The sequence below is a fragment of the Pseudonaja textilis genome, chromosome 1, assembly GCF_049901715.1.
Source record: "Pseudonaja textilis isolate UNSWEBS1 chromosome 1, rPseTex1.2, whole genome shotgun sequence".
NCBI classification, from domain to species: domain Eukaryota; kingdom Metazoa; phylum Chordata; class Lepidosauria; order Squamata; family Elapidae; genus Pseudonaja; species Pseudonaja textilis.
In genome coordinates, this window is record NC_141990.1 from 233,187,465 (window position 1) to 233,205,423 (window position 17,959).

Genomic DNA, 17,959 nt, shown 5'->3' on the forward strand with positions numbered 1-17,959 from the left:
TTCTTGAACATTAGGTGACTGTGAATCATGTGGCAGTGGCTTTACCTTATGAAAAATATAGCATGAAGGTTTACAAGGCTGGTATAAACCATGTGGTGGAACTACATAGATTGAAGATTAATGTAACATACAATGGCATGGCCTTCACAATCCGAATGCCCTATAGCACTTTTGCCAACAATACCCAGGGACAATGTGGTAAGAATGACTATACTTACATTTGTAAAATGAACATTGTAAAGTAGATGATTGCAAAACTATCTGCAACGTACAAGGTAGACATTCTGACATAAAATCCAAAAGGCCAATTCTAACGTATATAAATTATGTAATAATAATTTTCCATGTCACTGATTTTTTTCCAACACTGAGGATTGTTGATGTATGATATAAAAAGCAAGCATGCATAGGGAAAGTACAAATCTTTTGGTATCAGCTGTGTGTCTTTGTATGGTTTCCCCCTTCTTTTTAGTCCTCGTGTTATTATTGTCAGTGTAAAGGTTATTGCCAATTTTTTTTCATATTACTGTTATTACAAATTTACTGTAGGTACCAAATTATTCTTCATCAAATAATATGATGGAAATGTAAGTATGAATTTTTGAGCGGTTCCTTTGTCACTTCAATTTAGGAAAATGCAACAACAATATCCATGATGACTGTATGTTACGGAATGGGACTGTTATACCTTCTTGTGAAATAATGGCAGATGACTGGATTATTTATGATCCAGAAAAGCCACATTGTGGACATATGCCCCCACCTCCACCTCAACCTCCTTCCCCCTGCAAACCATCTCCATTGTGTGAGCTTCTAAAAGGAAAGTAAGTAGTCTGTACATTACTTTCACATTTGATTTTTTTCCTGATTTTAAACTATGCCATACACTTATGATCTGATTTTTCTCCAGTAGCCTGCACTACTATCTATCTATCTATCTATCTATCTATCTATCTATCTATCTATCTATCATCTTTCTATCTATCTATCTATCTATCTATCTATCTATCTATCTATCTATCTATCTATCTATCTATCTATCTATCTATCTATCATCTATCTATCGTCATCATCATCATCTACCTATCGTTAATAACCTTCCAATTTGATCTAGTAACATTGCTCTCATCACACCCTCATCTCATTCGTGAAATGGTCTTGTCATTCATTATCTGTCCTGAAATAAAATTTAAAAAATCTGCCTTAAATTGACACCGTCCAACCATAATGTCAAGGTGTGGAACATCTAGAGCTTTTTGTCAGCCATACAATGGTCAGCTGACCTGTTATGGGTATCAGTAGAGGTTCATTTGGGAAGTGTTGGATCAGCAGGGTGATACAGAAAATTCTAACTCTTTGCTACATTCTAAGTTGCCCAGAATTTTACAACTCAAACTGGATAGTTTTTAAATCTGTCCATAAAAGCTTACATTATTTCCTCTGCTAGCTTAGTAGAATGTTCACTGTCTTTATTTAAGGTGTCTGAAAGATGATCATTTACCTTAAAGAAATGCTCCTATACCATCAATGATCTCATACTTATTATATATGTATGTATATATTTATTCAGTATATTTCAGAAGTGTCATCACCTTGTTGACGTTAAAAGCTACTATGATGCCTGCGTGTTTGATAGCTGCAGAATGCCCAACCAATTCATGGAATGTGCAAGTCTTCAAATCTATGCAGCAACCTGTGCAGATCAGGGGGTTTGCATAGACTGGAGAGGACATACCAAGAAAGCATGTCGTAAGTCTCCATTTCTAAAATTTGTCTGGAACTGAACAAAGAACTACAGGACATACCTTTCCAAACAACCTCTCTCCCACTTTAGTGGGAGAACATCAGTGAAATTGTGTACAGTAATTTGAAACATCTTACTTTATTTAGGTGATTGTGTTTTCTATTCTTGGAATCTATTCTTTTTTTTCCTTGAAATGTGGTCAATCTGTTGATGAAAATGCTCTGGGGATAAGAAAGTTGTAGAAGGTGTATCAACATTTGGAATGTACATGTTAAAACAGCAAAGAAATAGCAGATGAATGAAAAAGTGGCATGTGGAGAATGGGGACAGGTCACCCTCCATTTCTCTTTTCTTCTGCTAGCATCTCCTGGGTTCTTCCCAATATACTCAGTTATTCATTCTCCTAATGTGGGTAGCTTATGCAGCAGAAATTAGATTACTGTAAACTCATAAAATATTTCTATGGTCTTTTTAGAGTTACCAACAGAAAGGGAGGAGGAAAGGGGTTTGAAAGAGCAGTGTGGCAGCTTGGAAATTGAAAGTGGATTCCATAAATACTTTTCAAATATGGTAATTAGGTGACTGAAGTTTCTGGCGTGCACAATTCTAACTGGAGAACATGATTGATGACTCTTGGCTATGGATGTGTCTCATTGGAGAATATGACTTATGATACATCCAGGGGGTGGGGGAAAACCAGGGTCAAGGGTGACAATGAATGATATGTCTCAGAGTAGGCTACACCCAGGCAGTGCCTGGGACATGTGAACTTCCAATAAATCCTTTTGAAGTTTTGGAAGTTTGGCTCAAGACTCATGATTTAATTGGGGTAACTGCCGGAATCCTGACAATCACTTCATACACCAGAGGTGAAATGTTCATCCCATCAAGAGAAGTCGAGGTGCAAAATAATTGGATAATAGAAAAAAGTCAGCTTTTTCTGTAATTATAGAGCAGAAGATAACTTTGTAATCATGCTTGCAAAGGAAATCAGAAGCTTCTTTCTATTTCTTTGTATTCTTTCTCTTCATTTTCTTTTTTCTTTCTCCCTTTCTTTGTTCTCTTTATTCTGTCTCAGTTTATGTTAGTTTTAAACATTACAACATTTAATTAAAACATCTAATTAAAAATGTTTCTAAAAAAGAGAGAGGTATTGGAAGAGGTCCAGGAAGGAAGAAGTATAGGCCAATTAATCTCTTTCTACCACCTTCTCCCTTTTCCTGCTTCTAAGGGCTAACAAAGTGTACCTTCCTCTTAGCTTAATCTTATCTCCTAGCTCATGATTGAAACTTGGGTTGTTATTCGTAGCATGAGCATAAAAGTTATATTATTCCCCAAATATGATATCCAAAGGCAGTCCCCAAGAATGGAAAAAAATCTGCTAAGCTTTGCCAAACTTTATTTTGGAACGTGTTATCATTCATCCATTGTATCATCTTCATCTGTATTCTCCTTTCTTTTTTTTCTAGTTAATATCTGCCCGCCCAATAAAGTGTACAAAGCATGCGGTCCTGCTATACAAGAAACGTGCAAATCAGGGTAATTGATGTTGAAAATAATATCCCTGTGTCTGTCATCTTAGATAGCAGGGTTCCTATCCTGTTAGAAGAAATCCAGATCTCAGTTTTTGAGTGAGATGAGCAGCCATATAAATGTGATAAATAGCTAAATGTAAACTCTTAAAATGCTGGATCTGGCTTAGAAAATATATAACCTATGAATGCATACCTTGCAATTTACATGTTTATTGGGTCAGTCATTTAGTACAAGAACCACATCCCTTCCTCCCCTCTGAATTGTCATATGATTCTGGGAAGCAAGGCAACTGCTTGAGAGATATTACACTTGTCCTTCTGTATGTCCCAAAACACCTTTAATTAAAGCTGCAAGTTTTTGTTAGGTATGTGAATAATTGTTGATTCTTTTACCTTTTTCTGTTGTAGCTTAACAGAGCAGAACCAGACCCAACAAATAGAAGGGTGCTTCTGTCCTGAGGGGACAAAACTTTATGACACTGCTATAGATGTATGTGTGGAAACTTGTGGTAAGTGACTCTTCTTTTTCTCAAACATCCTTAGAATGTAGTCTGATATCTGCTTGCATCCGGGAGTAAATCTCATTGAGCTCAATGGAGTTTACTTCTCAGTTGGCATGCATAAAATTACATTTCTATTGTTCTCATTAATACAATTTAAATAATAGAAATTATCTTAACATTAACGGCGATACCTTTGTTTTTAGGATGTGTTGGACCGGACAATATTCCCAGAAAGGTAAGCAACATGTCTGTTTCTTATGCATGAGTTTGACAATGAACTCTATATTTTCTAGAATAGGTTTGTTTTATGATAGAATTCTGACCTCCCCACCCCTTTCAGCTTTATTTTACACTTTCATCTACTTGCAGAGCTTATCCATGCTAATAAAGCTACGTGATAAAGAATTTGAGGAGGGTAGCTTGATCAGGGGTGCACAGAGCTTTGTTTAGCAGAAAGTCACTGTCTTATATGAAAGTCTCCAGCATTATATGAGTGGCAAGAAACAAAAAAGAATCTATTGATGATGACAGCTATGATAATAATCTATTAAGGTTTATCATAAATCTTACAGGAATTTCAATGATGGGATTGTTAGATTACTAAACTCAAGATGGTGGTGGCATTTGTATGCAATTTATACATTGCCCAAAGTCACCGTGGGTAGTAAGATGGGTGTCATATAAATTTAGTAATAATAATATCAAAGCTCCAGCCCTTTATATGTGCATCATCTATAAAAAAGTTCTGAGCTTCAATCATGTGAATGGAGCTTCACTTTTTAGTTTTTTTTACTTGCCGATCTGCTACCCAATGAGTTATTAACTCCTAGAAATTCCTATAACATTTATCATAGTCCTTCAATGGTGCATGTAGGTGGGATCAGATTCGTTCTGCTTAATATTCTATAGGTTCTTACACTATTAATCAGTTACTTTTTCTCATTGATAGTTTGGGGAGACCTTTCAGTTTGACTGCAAAGATTGTATTTGCCTGGAAGGTGGAAGTGGCATTATCTGTGAAGCCCACAAGTGTCCAGTACCAGTTCATGAAGTACAGTGTGAAGGAGAAGGATATCAGAAGATCACCAAAATTAATCCTGACGACAAATGTTGTTCAGACACCGTGTGTGGTGAGTATGTCCATGTAGGCACATGGTCAATGATAGTGATACTGTGTGACCTATAATCTGGACATTTAGCAATTGCAATATCACTTAGACTTACATACCGCTTCCCAGTGCTTTTACAGCCCTCTCTAAGAGGTTTATAGAGTCAGCATATTGCCCCCAGCAATCTGGGTCCTCATTTCACTGACCTCAGAAGGATGGAAGGCTGAGTCAGCCCTACCTGAGCCACTTAGATTCAAACTCCTGGAGTGAGCAATAAATTAGCCTGCAGTACTGCATTGTAACCACTGTGCCACCCAGTGGTGGGATTCAAATTTTTTTATACTGGTTCTGTGTGTGTGGCTTAGTGGCAGGAAAAGGATACTTGTAAAATCTCCAGTCAGAGGTGGTATTTTTTGGTTCTCCGAACTACTCAAAATTTCTGCTACCGGTTCTCCAGAACTAGTCAGAACCTCTGGCGCCACCATGGCCCCCATTTATTTCTTAATGTCATCTCTCTCAGACAACCAGGCTAGAATCTCTCAGTATAGAAAATATATATTTCAAGTGATGTGCATTCATGGTCCAACTCATTTATAAAGCATGATTACAAAGCAAGCTAACTTAATAAGATTTTCTTATTACAGTTTTTTCAATCTATAGGAAAGTCTCTAAGTTTAAAGAATTTCCAAGAATACAGTTGCTTTGTTTTGCAATAGATTGTGCTTAGAAGAAAAGGGATAATTTGCCAATGTGGAAATTGAATTTTTCCTTTCTCCATCGTAGTGTGCAACACCACTCTATGTACAACCAAGCCTCCTCAGTGTGAAGCAGGATTCTCGGCTGTTGCTAATACCACTGAAGAACACTGTTGTCCTTCTTATGATTGCAGTAAGTCTCTCTTAACTAACTTTGGAAGGATGAATATATGGCTTTGGAAAATTCAGCTTAACACTTGGATCCTAAATGTGTTACATTACAATTATGTCCAGTTATTATCAATGGAAATTGTTTCCACCAAATATTTATGTTATCACCTAGCACTTATCAGCTTAAAGCAAATCAATTTTAGAATACAGGTACTTTGAAATGAACTGCATAATATCCTGCTCACAGGTTTTTAAAAATTCCTTCCATATATATAAATTTGTCTTTTTTCTTGTCCATCTATAATATATCTGATTTATACATCCTTGTTTTTATGCATTAATTTGAACAATACATAATAGAAATCTATAATTCCTTGAGTTCATGTGAACTTCAGTAGAACAGTCTATGGTGGTGACTGATAATTAGGAATGAAGACCTTGGTTCACTTACATCTCCCCAAATCTCCTACCACTGGTCATACTGGGATCACTGGTGGTTTTAAAACAAACTATTTGGGACATCTATCCATAAGGTACTACACAGTTCAGAGTTATGTAAATAAATAAAATAAAATAAAAAGCAATATATTCAGCACGCATTAATAAATGCCATAATTGGGGAGAAAATATGAGAAAATGTCTTGTTACTTTACTTAATGTTACATACTAGAGAAAGTATATCAACAACAAAATACAGTTACTTTTAAGCAAAGAGCATAAAGTACTGACAAAGATTTTTAAACGATTATTTTCTCTAGATCCTAAAAAAGTGTGCGTGAAGGATGGTAATGAATATAAGGTAAACTTTTCCTTTCTTCTTAAGAGGGATTTTTCTTTTAAAAAATAATGAAACTCATAGCCTACCTTTTACCAGAGTTGCAACTGAAGAAGGCTTATTTAAAAAGGGAAATAAAAGAATGAGTTATAACTGAAAGTTAGTGAGCATCATGTCAGGGAAAATAGCAAAACCCAGGAAAGAGTTGTAGAAGACAAACCTTAGGGAAGATGCCTACTGTATACAACCTGGCCCAAGGCATTCTGGGATAACCAGGATTCCATCACTTGGTCATTTAACCTGCTTTTAGAACCAACCAACTTTTTCAGTTTTGTTACCATGCTTAGGTCTTTCAGGATACCTCAGTAATACCCAAAGTACATATCTACTTCGAAATAAGTTCTATTGAAATTGATACTATAGAAAACCTTATGTTTATAAGCGGTCAGGCACCATTGAGCACAGCAGGATTTGTTTCTGTCTAGACCAAGAGGTCTGGGTCTGTGGCCCATAGATTGGTAAAGTCTCCTCAACAGATCATGCTGGAACTATTGTGCTGGCCAGTTGGGAGAAGTTGCAGTTGTGCAGTGTTGTTTTCAAGTATATACTATCTGCTAGTTTAGAAGTAAGCTGAACCGAACCCTCTCTGGCTTTGGGTTGGAGGGTGGAGAAGCAGTGAGAAACTTTTGTCTCCAAAGCAGAAATTGATTGACAAAGCTCTCCGTGGCTAGGAAGCACAGTATGCTTTAAAAGTGAGACATATGCTCCTGCAGACTCAAATGGCTGATCAGAACAATGTTTTCAACCATGGTTTTCAACCACTTATGCAAGTGACAAAAAAGAGGAAAAGTAGTGAAGAGCTGGGTTAGCAAAGGGACATTAAGAAGTTGTAGAAATGAAGCAGAGAATATGGCTATAGTGCTGCCATGACGGATTTGTGATGGGAAGTGGGAGGATAGTCAGGGGAATGGGATTGAGAAGCCTTCAAAGAAGTTGTTCAGGAATCCTCAATTCTTGCCTAAACATGCATTATGAAAAAAATAAAAAGAGGCAAAAACATAAATGGATTAATAGCAAGGTGATATCAGCCTTCTGAGTAAACTAGATGGGAAACATGATTAGATGAGCTAATTCTACTTTCTTGTAAGGCTACATTAACAGAATTGGGATGCGGTGGCTCAGTGGCTAAGCCGCTGAGCTTGTCGATCAGAAAAGTCAGTAGTTCAGTGGTTCGACTCCCTAGCACCACATAATGGAGTGAGCTCTTGTTACTTGTCTCAGCTTCTGCCAACCTAGCAGTTTGAAAGCATGTAAAATGCAAGTAGAAAAATAGAGACCACCTTGGTGGGAAGGTAACAGCATTCCATTCGCCCTTGGCATTTAGTCATGCCAGCCACATGACCGAAATGATTAGCAGAAACGACTAGCACGTATAAAGAGGAACCTTTACCTTTACATTAATAGACTCATGCAAATCTGAAGTACAAACTACTAGCTGAATTTTTGACCATACAATTAATTAAGTTTCTTTATCTGAGTCTTAAACCACTGGAGGCTCTTGTCTGATCATTTCCTAGGCAATATCTTTTTCCCCATCCTGAAGGTCATTCTCAAATAGCACTACAAGGGAATAGTAAAGTAGACAAATAGCAAGAATAGAATTAAACAGTTAGAGGCTGAAGGATCCCTCTAATAAATTCCGAAACTGCAGCAAATTCTCTAATCCCTAGTGGCCTGTCTCATATCAGAGTTTCAATAATTTTGTAACAAAGATATTGCATCAGATCTGCTTTATCTTATTCTTTGCTAATGAATGAATCGCCCTGCTTTGTTCCAGCCCGGTTCAGAAGTCTTAGGAAGCAAGTGCCAGAAGTGTATATGCACAAATAAACAAAACAGCACCACTCTTCTGAATATCATAGAGTGTAAGAATATCCCATGTAACGTGAAGTGCCAGGCGGTAAGTAGTTCCACTTATGTAAGCAGACAACGCACTATGTGGGAAAACAAGAGGACAAGCACAGTGGTGGGGTTCAATTTTTTTTACTACCGGTTCTGTGGGTGTGGCTTGGTGGGTGTGGCAGGGGAAGGATACTGTAAAATCTTCTGTCAGAGGTGGGTTCTCCGAACTACTCAAAATTACTGCTACCGGTTGTCCACAACTGGTCAGAACCTGCTGAATACCACCTCTGGACAAGGAGGACTATGAAAGAACTGTTCCCTGTAACCTAATTATTGACATCTCCAAGCTTGAGGGCAAGCTTCGCTGTTGAGTGAAGTAGCCATTTCTGACAGTAGAAGTGCTCAGCTGAGAACAGCACTGAAGATGTAGCAGAATAGATGGCTTCCCATCGAAGCTAGCATATTATCCCCAGGTGGACTGAATTCTATCATTCTGCAGCCAAAATTGAAGCAAGACTTTTTTTCCCCCTCAAAACAATCAGCTTATGTATAGGACTGGGATGGAGAGATTTTCATCCTTTGCCTCTAGCAGGAAAAGTATCTTGGGTCAACCATACAGAACAAAATATCATTAAGGAAGAGGGAAAAAAAGCCAAAACAGTTTAAAAGAGAGAGAGAATTGACCATTGTTGATAGGTCCCAAATGCTGAGAAGGAGGAAGTAGAAATCTTGAGAATAAAGTGGTTGAATAGAGGAGGGAAGGCAAGTAAAAGTTGTATGCAACCTCATCAATCATATTATTGTGATCACCTGGAATTACAGGAATTGCAGCCCCAAATATTTAGAATTAGGATTTCAAATTAGACAATAGCTGGTTCTAATAATAATAATAATGCGTGCATTTGGAGACAGACTGGCTCAGGGACACTGTGCCTTCTTTATGATTTCTTTCACCCTAGAATTGAACTAGAGCTTGTCCTAGCAGAAGCTCCCTGCCATACCCAGCAGTGCCAAGGACCTCAAATGGCCTTGCCAGGAACCTAACCCCTTTAGTCTCAATGGCCAGCCACATGTATAGAAATTTTGGGCAGAGCAGAAGCGTGTCTAGTAGGGGTTTGCCTATCACTGGCCTGGAACACAAATGTCATGTCATTCCATATCCATCTTGCTGACTGCTCTTTCACAGGCTGTCCTACCCAACCAAGATTATAGATCTTGTTGAAACCACCAGAGCTTCATATTAGCTTAATAACTTCAAGACTCTCTCCCAAAACTACAGCATCAAAGATAACCCCAGAATTTACCTGGGCCTCTTTGGCCCAGATGTAAAACCCCCACAACACCCTACAGAAAAGCACCAGGGAGGCTCCCTTGCTGGTAAGAATCGCATGTGGTGTGGTATCCATGGACAAGTTCACTGAAAATTCCACCCTTTGGGGGAAAAAAAAATCTACCCAGGTTATAGATGTCTTCTGATCTCAGAGGATCAGTTGATCCTCCTTGATTAGCCCTGTATTTCTGCCTTTTATGATATTCTTAGGCAAAGATATTGAGAAAATAAGTCACTATCTGCTTTCCAGGCTGGAGGTAGCTTGACCTGCTCCATTTTTGCCAGTTTTGAAGGCACAGCAGAGCAACTGAACAACCAGTTGGCATTAATGGATTAGTCTAGTTAGATAACAGCTCCATCTGGAAGGACCAGATTGCCTAGATCGGAACAGAGCACTGAAGAAAGGATGGCTGTATGAAATTTGAATAAGAATACTTGGTTTTATTATTATTTTTTTAAAGTCCTATTTGAACACCACAGTAGTATATCTCTTTCTCCGTAGGGCTATTCTCCTATTCTACACCCTGGTGACTGCTGTCCAATATGCGTGCAGACAAGTTGTGTTATAAGAACAATAGAAAATGACATTGTCACTTTAAGAGTAAGTTTATTTTTTCATAATTATCTTCAGGTAGTAATGCTTTTATTGGCATTCCTACTGGATAGAATGTGGAAAAATGTGGGGGGAAAAATGGAAATTTGTCACTGCAACAGCACCTCCTCATGATTTTTCCTTAATCCACTATCCTCACATTATCTAGGCGTCTGTGTGAAATTTCTCCAGAGGATATGCATTCAGATTAAACACAAATGGAAAAAAAACTAATGCATTTCCATTGTTTATAATTGTTATAATACAGAATGAATGCAAAAGTGATATAAGAAATGACTACGGTCACAACATATTCATATCTATTTTTTCCACTTATAAGAAATGGGTTTGGGTATATTCATATCTATTTTTTCCAATTTATTTTGTCTACTTCACTATTGTAGATTGAGAGGATGAGGTCCTGAGTGGGTTGTTTAATTGTGCCTACAAGCATCAACAGGGTTAGTCTTGATAGAAATTGCAAGAAAAATAATGGAGACTTGAGGCACACAAATCTCAATAAAATAAGGGTGAGGGAAATTGAGTAAAGGTTAGGATGGAAATAAGAAAACAAATGTGGCATAAATTAAAAGTTGAAAAACTTTATTCCTTTACATATTGTTTAACTTCTCTAATTTTCTCTGTATTCCATCCTTCTGCTGCTGACAAAGGAGCTTCCTTGCTTGGTCTCTTCTCTGCACACTTTCTAGAGTCTCAACATCTTTTCTATATCATAGAGATGCAATATTCCAAATGTGGCCTTACCAGGACATTATAAAATGGTATTAACACTTCATGTGATCTTGATTCTATCCCTCTGTTAATGCAGCCTAGGACTACACTGGATTTCTTGGCAGCTGCAGCCTACTACTGGCTCATATTTAAGTAATTGTCCTCTAGGATTCCAAGATCCTTCTCACAGTTACTACTATTGAACTAGTTACCACCTATTCTATACCCATGCATTTGGTTTTTCTTGCTTAAATTACTTTACTCACCACTGAATTTCATTTTACTAGATAGGCCCCAATGTTCAAGTCTCTCTAGATCCTTCTGTATTTTGAGTCTATCTTCCACATTGTTGACTATTCCTGTCAGCTTGGTATTGTCTGCAAATTTAATGAGTCCCTCCTCTACCTCTTCATCTTACAGCCCTATTGGTTTGGCCCTCCATGTCTGTCCCAGTTTTTCATGTGACCCTTGGGAAAATTAATTGCTTGCCCCTGTTCTATAGCCTCTAAGGGTCTCAAGTACGAGTGACACAATTGGTGGGGAAAGGATTTATCGTGTTAGTTAATTTTCATTAAGAGGATGCCTCCATTGAATGTCTACCATGCTCTTTTGGGGAGTGGGGGATTTTTAACAAACAGGAACCTATTTAGTTCTGAACTTATTTCCTTCTTCCAAACAGCCTGGTGAAAATCAGAATGATCCCAAAGACAACTGTACTATTTACAGCTGTACAAGGATTCATAGACAGCTGATTTCCTCTACCTCTGTGATTAAATGCCCAACGTTTGATGAGAATAGATGCCAACCTGTGAGTTAAAAGTTGAATCTACACATATGATGTTGTGAAAAAAAAATTTGTTTGATTCAGATTGAGTAGGATAGAAGCAAGAGCTGAATCAAGTAGATTTTATGTGGGTTGCTGGAACAATGTAATATTTAATACTGAAAAATAAGCAAACAAAGATGATTCAGACTGGAAAAATTTATCATTTAAATACAAAAATTAATTATTACACATGTTTTATTGCATCAAGTTATCACAGCACAACCAATAAGGTGAAAGGTCAGAGGTTTCAAGAATTCATTCCCAGAAGTCCTTTGAGTTTATACCTCCTGGCCTAACCTTTGGTAGGGCAGTGGTTTGAAGCTTCTCCTGTCACCTCCTGTCTTCCAGAGAGTCTCATCTGGTATGTTCAGCCCAGTGTGTAAGATAAGACACTCAGCACTTATAATTGACAGTGAAAGGAGAAAAATGTGAGCGAAAATGAAATAATTCTTCTAGAATTGCAGTATAAATGTACATTATGAAAGGTTTTAGGCTTTTCTTCCGCTTTGAGAAACAGATCCATCTCACAAGAGATAAACAACATTAGACTTTGTGGTAATTTTTTTAAAAGAAGGAAACTATAAATGTTCTTTTAAACTTTAAATAGATGCAATGGTATGTGGGAATAACCTTGGGAAATAGGAGAAACAACCACAGCCTAGGCAGAGGGTCTTCAAGGTCATTCCCACATATTACAACAATGCCCCAAACATTTAATGTGTTTCAGTACTGATGGTGTTGAAAGAAATAGATATAACTTGAAGAGAAAAATACTAACTATCTAATATTATACCAAAAGGATATTATTGTTGTTATTCTTATTCTTCTTGTTGTTGTTATTGTTATTGTTATTATTATTATTTAAAGAATGCTAAGACTTCTGGAACATTTCAGATAGATACCATCCACTTCTGCTGTTCAAAAATGGTTCATGACCTGTTCTGGTGACAAGGCAATTGAGCAATGTGGATATGTTCTTAGGCTGCAGGGTAATCCCAGTAGGATCAATACAGAATAGACAAATACAAACACATGTTTGTAGCTCCACTATGGAAGTAAGTGATTCTTCCTTCGTAGAACTAATGGAGTAAAGGAACCCACAGCATGCTCATGTTTGAGATTAGCATATTTTTCTCACTTGTTCTTCATCTAAGAAACAAGGTAGAGGGAAATATTGTTCTCCTCCCTATCTGTGCCATGCAATATCGTAAACTGCAAATCCCATAATTCCTAGAAAGCATGGTGGAACATTAGAGCAATTATTTCAGTATAATTTGCAGTTCTAGTAGGTGGTTATACATGTTATTGTTATTATTTTGTTTGCAGGGCACCATTATTTACTTGCCTAATGGCTGTTGTAAGACGTGTAAGTATTATAAAACTATATACACTTCCATTCTAAGGAATTAGTCTATATAATGAAGGAGGAGGGGCAATTTAATTATGTAAATAATATTTATTTGAGAGAGGTTCATCCACTTATACTCTAGCAAAGTATTGCTTTACTATTGAAGAAAAATAATAATTTGATAGAATACAAGTGATGCTCATTCTATTGATGCTCTGTTTATACATATTAGCTTGATGAATGAACCATGTTAAAAAAAACAGTTCACAAACATGAAAATATCCCTAGTAAAGAAGGTTGTATTTGTGTGATTAAAGAATGTTTGGCTCCAGATAATAAAGGTTTAGAGCTTTGTTCCTGGGAACATGGTCCTTTCAATGAAACTAAATTGAAAGGTATTTGCAAATGTTGCAGTATGGCGTTATTAAATGATAAGTTTATTAAGGATTTCCCTGAATATTCCTTGATGTTTTGGAAGAGATGAAAAACCTACTAAAAATGTTGAGAGAACAGAAAGTTTTCCTAGTTCCCAGTTCCTTTCAGGAACATGCCTCGAAGAAAGGAAGCTATTATCCACCTGCTGGATTATAGGACTGTACACCTGGCAGAGGAAATGGGATAGGTTCTTATTTTAACAGAGTCAAACTATTTTTTTCAGTGAGCTTAGTGATTGGATAGCAATGTATGGAGGCCTTAACTAATGGTGCTCACTAATATAATTTTTGGTTTAGTTATTTGTGCAGCTGTTTTAACTATTTTTAGTAGTGAGGTATTTTTGTTCAGAGAATGCACAGGAAAAATATCTCTTTATTTGTTTATATCTTTTTATATCTTCCCAACTTAAAACTAATGAAAGCATCCCTATTTGTACTCTGCTGAAAAATTCTATGCAAAAATTAACTTTCAAAAAAGACTCACTCATTTCATTGGAAAGGTTGATAATGGTTTGATTTTCCTATCTAAAATACCTGCATTTGAGAATTTCATGGGCATTCTTTCCCATTCAGATACCCAACCAAATTACATTTAAATAAAGGTATTCGACACAAATTTCGGGTAGAAAATTATTGACTATGCTCAGGGGTGGGATTCTACCAATTCGCACCTATTTGCTAGAACTGGTTGTTAACATTCTAAGCAGTTCGGAGAACCAGTTGTTAGAAGAAATACTGGCCTAATCCTGTAAGGAAGGCAGGAAGGAAACATTCTGGTGTTGCTTATAGAAACTGCCTCTCAGTTAACCCTTATTACATTCTGGGCAGGACTAGACTTCCTCTCTCAGGAAAATCTCTGGAGTTTCTTTCCCTTCCTTTGCTGGTACTTTGCTTGTATGGAGTGACCATTCAAAGTTACAATGGCACTGAAAAAAGTGACGTGACCATTTTTCACACAACTGTTGCAGCATCCCCACAGTCATGAGAGGCCAGGCGAGGAGATGTGTGCCTCGATGTGAGTGACATTGAGTTGGCCACGCCCAGCCAATAACATCACTGCCAAGCCATGTCCACCCAGTCACATGACCACCAAGCCACGCCCACCACCTAAGCCACGCCCACAGAACCAGTTGTTAAAATTTTTGTATCCCACCCCTGACTATGCTAAACTATCCAGGAGACCAAAAAAACTTGAAGTTTATGCTTGCATGTGAATGACGGTCTTTTTATTCCTCTTGTTTGATAGGTATATTAATGGAAGCTACCCCATCATGCTCTGCCAGTCAAACAATGGACTATATCAATTACAGTGGCTGCCGTTCAGAGGATCTTGTCCCTGTGACTCAGTGTGAAGGAAGATGTGGAACTTTTTCAATGTATGTAAAATGCTGAAATCCAATGATATGCTTGTGTGCAAGACAACTCAAGATTTCTATCTTTGTTCAAAGTTATATTATCTTTTTTCCCTTCCCAGCTGTGAAAGAACGTGCAATGATAGAGTTGGGAAACAGATGATTTTGAGAAATGAAATAGGATAATGAATGGTTTCCACTTGGAAGAACGATAGGCAGATAATAAGCAAATTCCTGATTTATAGATTATTATGTGCAATTGAAAACCTTGAAAGTATTAAAACTGAATTGTAGGAAATAAGCTTTAGGACTGCTGCCAAAGATGCAATTTGGTTTTCCTTGGAAAAAGAAAAAAAATCAGATATTAAAAAATGGATGACTTTGAGTGTGTTTGAACTAAGATCTTCCTCCTGAGAAACAATATTAAATATTAGTTGTCAAAGATATGACTATTATTGTTATATGAATTACATTAATTATTTAATAATATGGCCTATTTAAAGATTCTGTCCTCTCACTGGATCTTCCAAATTAAGAAAGATAAATTTTGGAAGATTTACTGGAGGAGAATTCACAAGACTTTGGGATGAAGATGTCTTCTTAGAGAAAATGCTTCTCCGAGAAGTTTCGCGCTGTCCCTTTCTCTTAATCTCAGTCTCTTGGTCCAGCCCACCTCTTCAGCAGAATCGCCTGTTATTTGGAGGAACATTTTTATAAAGTCTTATTGTCCTAGGGAAAAAGAAAAGATAAAGTAGTAATCTTCCATATATTCACTTCAACTGATTAATTTCTGGATCCAATCCTCTGTGGCCTTATTTATCTGAAGGGTTTTAAAAAATAGTGTTGCTAGTGGTAGGAATATAATAAGGTAATCTTGTGGAGTAGGCTAAATAGTGAATAGCATTGTAGATCCAGAAGGACACTGTGTAAACCATGTTTGTACCCTTGCGGAAATCCTATATTCAACTTATTTAGCATTTGAAAGTATCCACAAGAGGAGCAAAAATAGAATCAATACTAATTTGAAATTGCAATTCTTTTTTTTTTTACCCTTTTTTGCACAAAATTGATTTTCTTTGTTAAATCTCCAAGAAATAGAGGTTGGATTTTTTGTTGCCTATTTTGGGGAGATTTTATAGAAATCTGAGCATGAATGTCATGAGCATGGCAAAGTTCCCTGTGATGAGTTGTGAAAATGCCTGTTTCCAGATACTCTGAAGTAAAACCAAATGTATCTTAATAATCCTTTAAAATAATTTAATTTGACAATAGAAACCAAACAGGGCACAGTTGAGGAGAAATAAGAAGGATCCTAATAATAAGAATAGACCTTTTTAGAGTTCAAATATAGTATGGAACCAAACTAAATTAGACTGTGCAAGCTTTAAAGTTTCCTTCAGTTGAAGAGAGTTTACATCAATCTCTCTCACACTCATGAACAAGCATGATTATTTATATCATGCTTATAATCATTTTTATATTCATTTATAATCATTAGAACTTCCAAGAAGGAATGGCTGTTATTCACCTAGTAAATTCATGATAGAGGCTCAATCCAATCCATGAACTTTGTTTATTAGTCACTCAGTCTTTCAACTAATTTTCCCCAAGTTCAGCCAGACTTGGGTTATTTGAGTTCTTTTAATTCTCTTAAAAAATCCTGGGTTTTTCTGCCTTTATTTTAAAAGATGGCACAATATTTAAAGGACATTGTACCTTGACTGGATATTATGGAGGACATAGTTTAAGTTCCTGAAAAATAAGCACCTCTTATGGTAGAGGTTCTGTAATATTACATCCCCAACCTTCAACAAAAGCAACATCTTTAAAAGCACACATAACACGAGCTAATGTAACTCTTTCTTTATTTTGCATTATAAAAACAGATACTCTCCTGAAGCTAATTCCATGACGCGTAAGTGCAAGTGCTGCAGAGAGTCAAAGACAGCCAAGAAAGAAATCATGCTGCTGTGTCCTGGTGGCATCAGAAAGAAACACAGGTACATCCATGTGGAACACTGTGAGTGCCTGAACACTGAATGTGGTGATGAGCGAAGCTCCTCAGAAGAATATAGGGAGGACAAAGAAATCATCACGCAACCACCCCAGGCCATCAGGAACAGAAGTACGAAAGTTTTGGAATGAAATAAGATAACTGCTGATACACAGCGAAGAAATATACTGTGACTACACATACTATTATAATCTACCACTTTACCTTACTTTCTACAGCAGGGGTGTCCAACCTTGGAAACTTTAAGACTTGTGAACTTTACCTCTCTGCATTTTGCTGACTAGGGAATTCTGGGAGTTGAAGTTCACAAGTCTTGCCAAAGTTGGACGCTTCTGTTCCACAGCCTTCTCGGTCTGACTGTCCTTTACTATGTTCACTTATTTATTTGCACCAAAAATAAAACTAAAAATATTTTCTCCTATATATAAAAAGAAATGAAGGATGTATTGTATGACTTGGACTGTTGAATTAGCTTCTTTTGCTTTGGTTAATTAAAGGCATATTTCACAAGCGAGGTCTCCATTTCTGGTTTTGTTGACACATTTTTGAGTTTCTTAAATCTTGGGCTTCTACTCTTATAAAATTTATGCTTCAGATGAATGTTGCTGATCTATGAGGGAAATGCCAGTAACTTGCTGGGTTTTCTAGAGGATTTTGCTGGATTTTTGTCTTCTGATATTTTTTCCATGGTCTTATTGAAGTCCACTGAACTATAAACATTTATGCACATGGAAGATAATATTATTCAAGACTGTTTTTGAGCCCATCTATTGCCTGTCTGTGAAATCTCAGATGATATGCCCAAGACTTAACTGCTCATATTTCCTTCTAAACTAACTTCTTTTTGATTCCTATATACATCAGTTGAGAATTGTGTTGACTGTGCTGCCAAAAGCA

The 17,959-nt window shown here is 36.9% G+C and overlaps 1 protein-coding gene across 1 annotated transcript in view; it reads left to right on the forward strand.

The window, feature by feature from the left end:
• Window positions 1-17,513, forward strand: part of MUC2 (mucin 2, oligomeric mucus/gel-forming) — a 66,143-nt gene extending 48,630 nt beyond the window's left edge. The window contains exons 34-48 of the mRNA XM_087929037.1: window positions 15-198; window positions 632-824; window positions 1,571-1,749; window positions 3,214-3,283; window positions 3,688-3,788; window positions 3,986-4,017; window positions 4,732-4,912; window positions 5,675-5,779; window positions 6,516-6,556; window positions 8,370-8,492; window positions 10,267-10,365; window positions 11,768-11,896; window positions 13,241-13,280; window positions 14,943-15,072; window positions 16,935-17,513. Coding sequence (XP_087785163.1) covers window positions 15-198; window positions 632-824; window positions 1,571-1,749; window positions 3,214-3,283; window positions 3,688-3,788; window positions 3,986-4,017; window positions 4,732-4,912; window positions 5,675-5,779; window positions 6,516-6,556; window positions 8,370-8,492; window positions 10,267-10,365; window positions 11,768-11,896; window positions 13,241-13,280; window positions 14,943-15,072; window positions 16,935-17,193 — 1,866 coding nt within the window. The 3' untranslated portion in view covers window positions 17,194-17,513. The remainder of the gene's footprint in view (window positions 1-14; window positions 199-631; window positions 825-1,570; window positions 1,750-3,213; window positions 3,284-3,687; window positions 3,789-3,985; window positions 4,018-4,731; window positions 4,913-5,674; window positions 5,780-6,515; window positions 6,557-8,369; window positions 8,493-10,266; window positions 10,366-11,767; window positions 11,897-13,240; window positions 13,281-14,942; window positions 15,073-16,934) is intronic.
• Window positions 17,514-17,959: the final 446 nt, after the last annotated feature.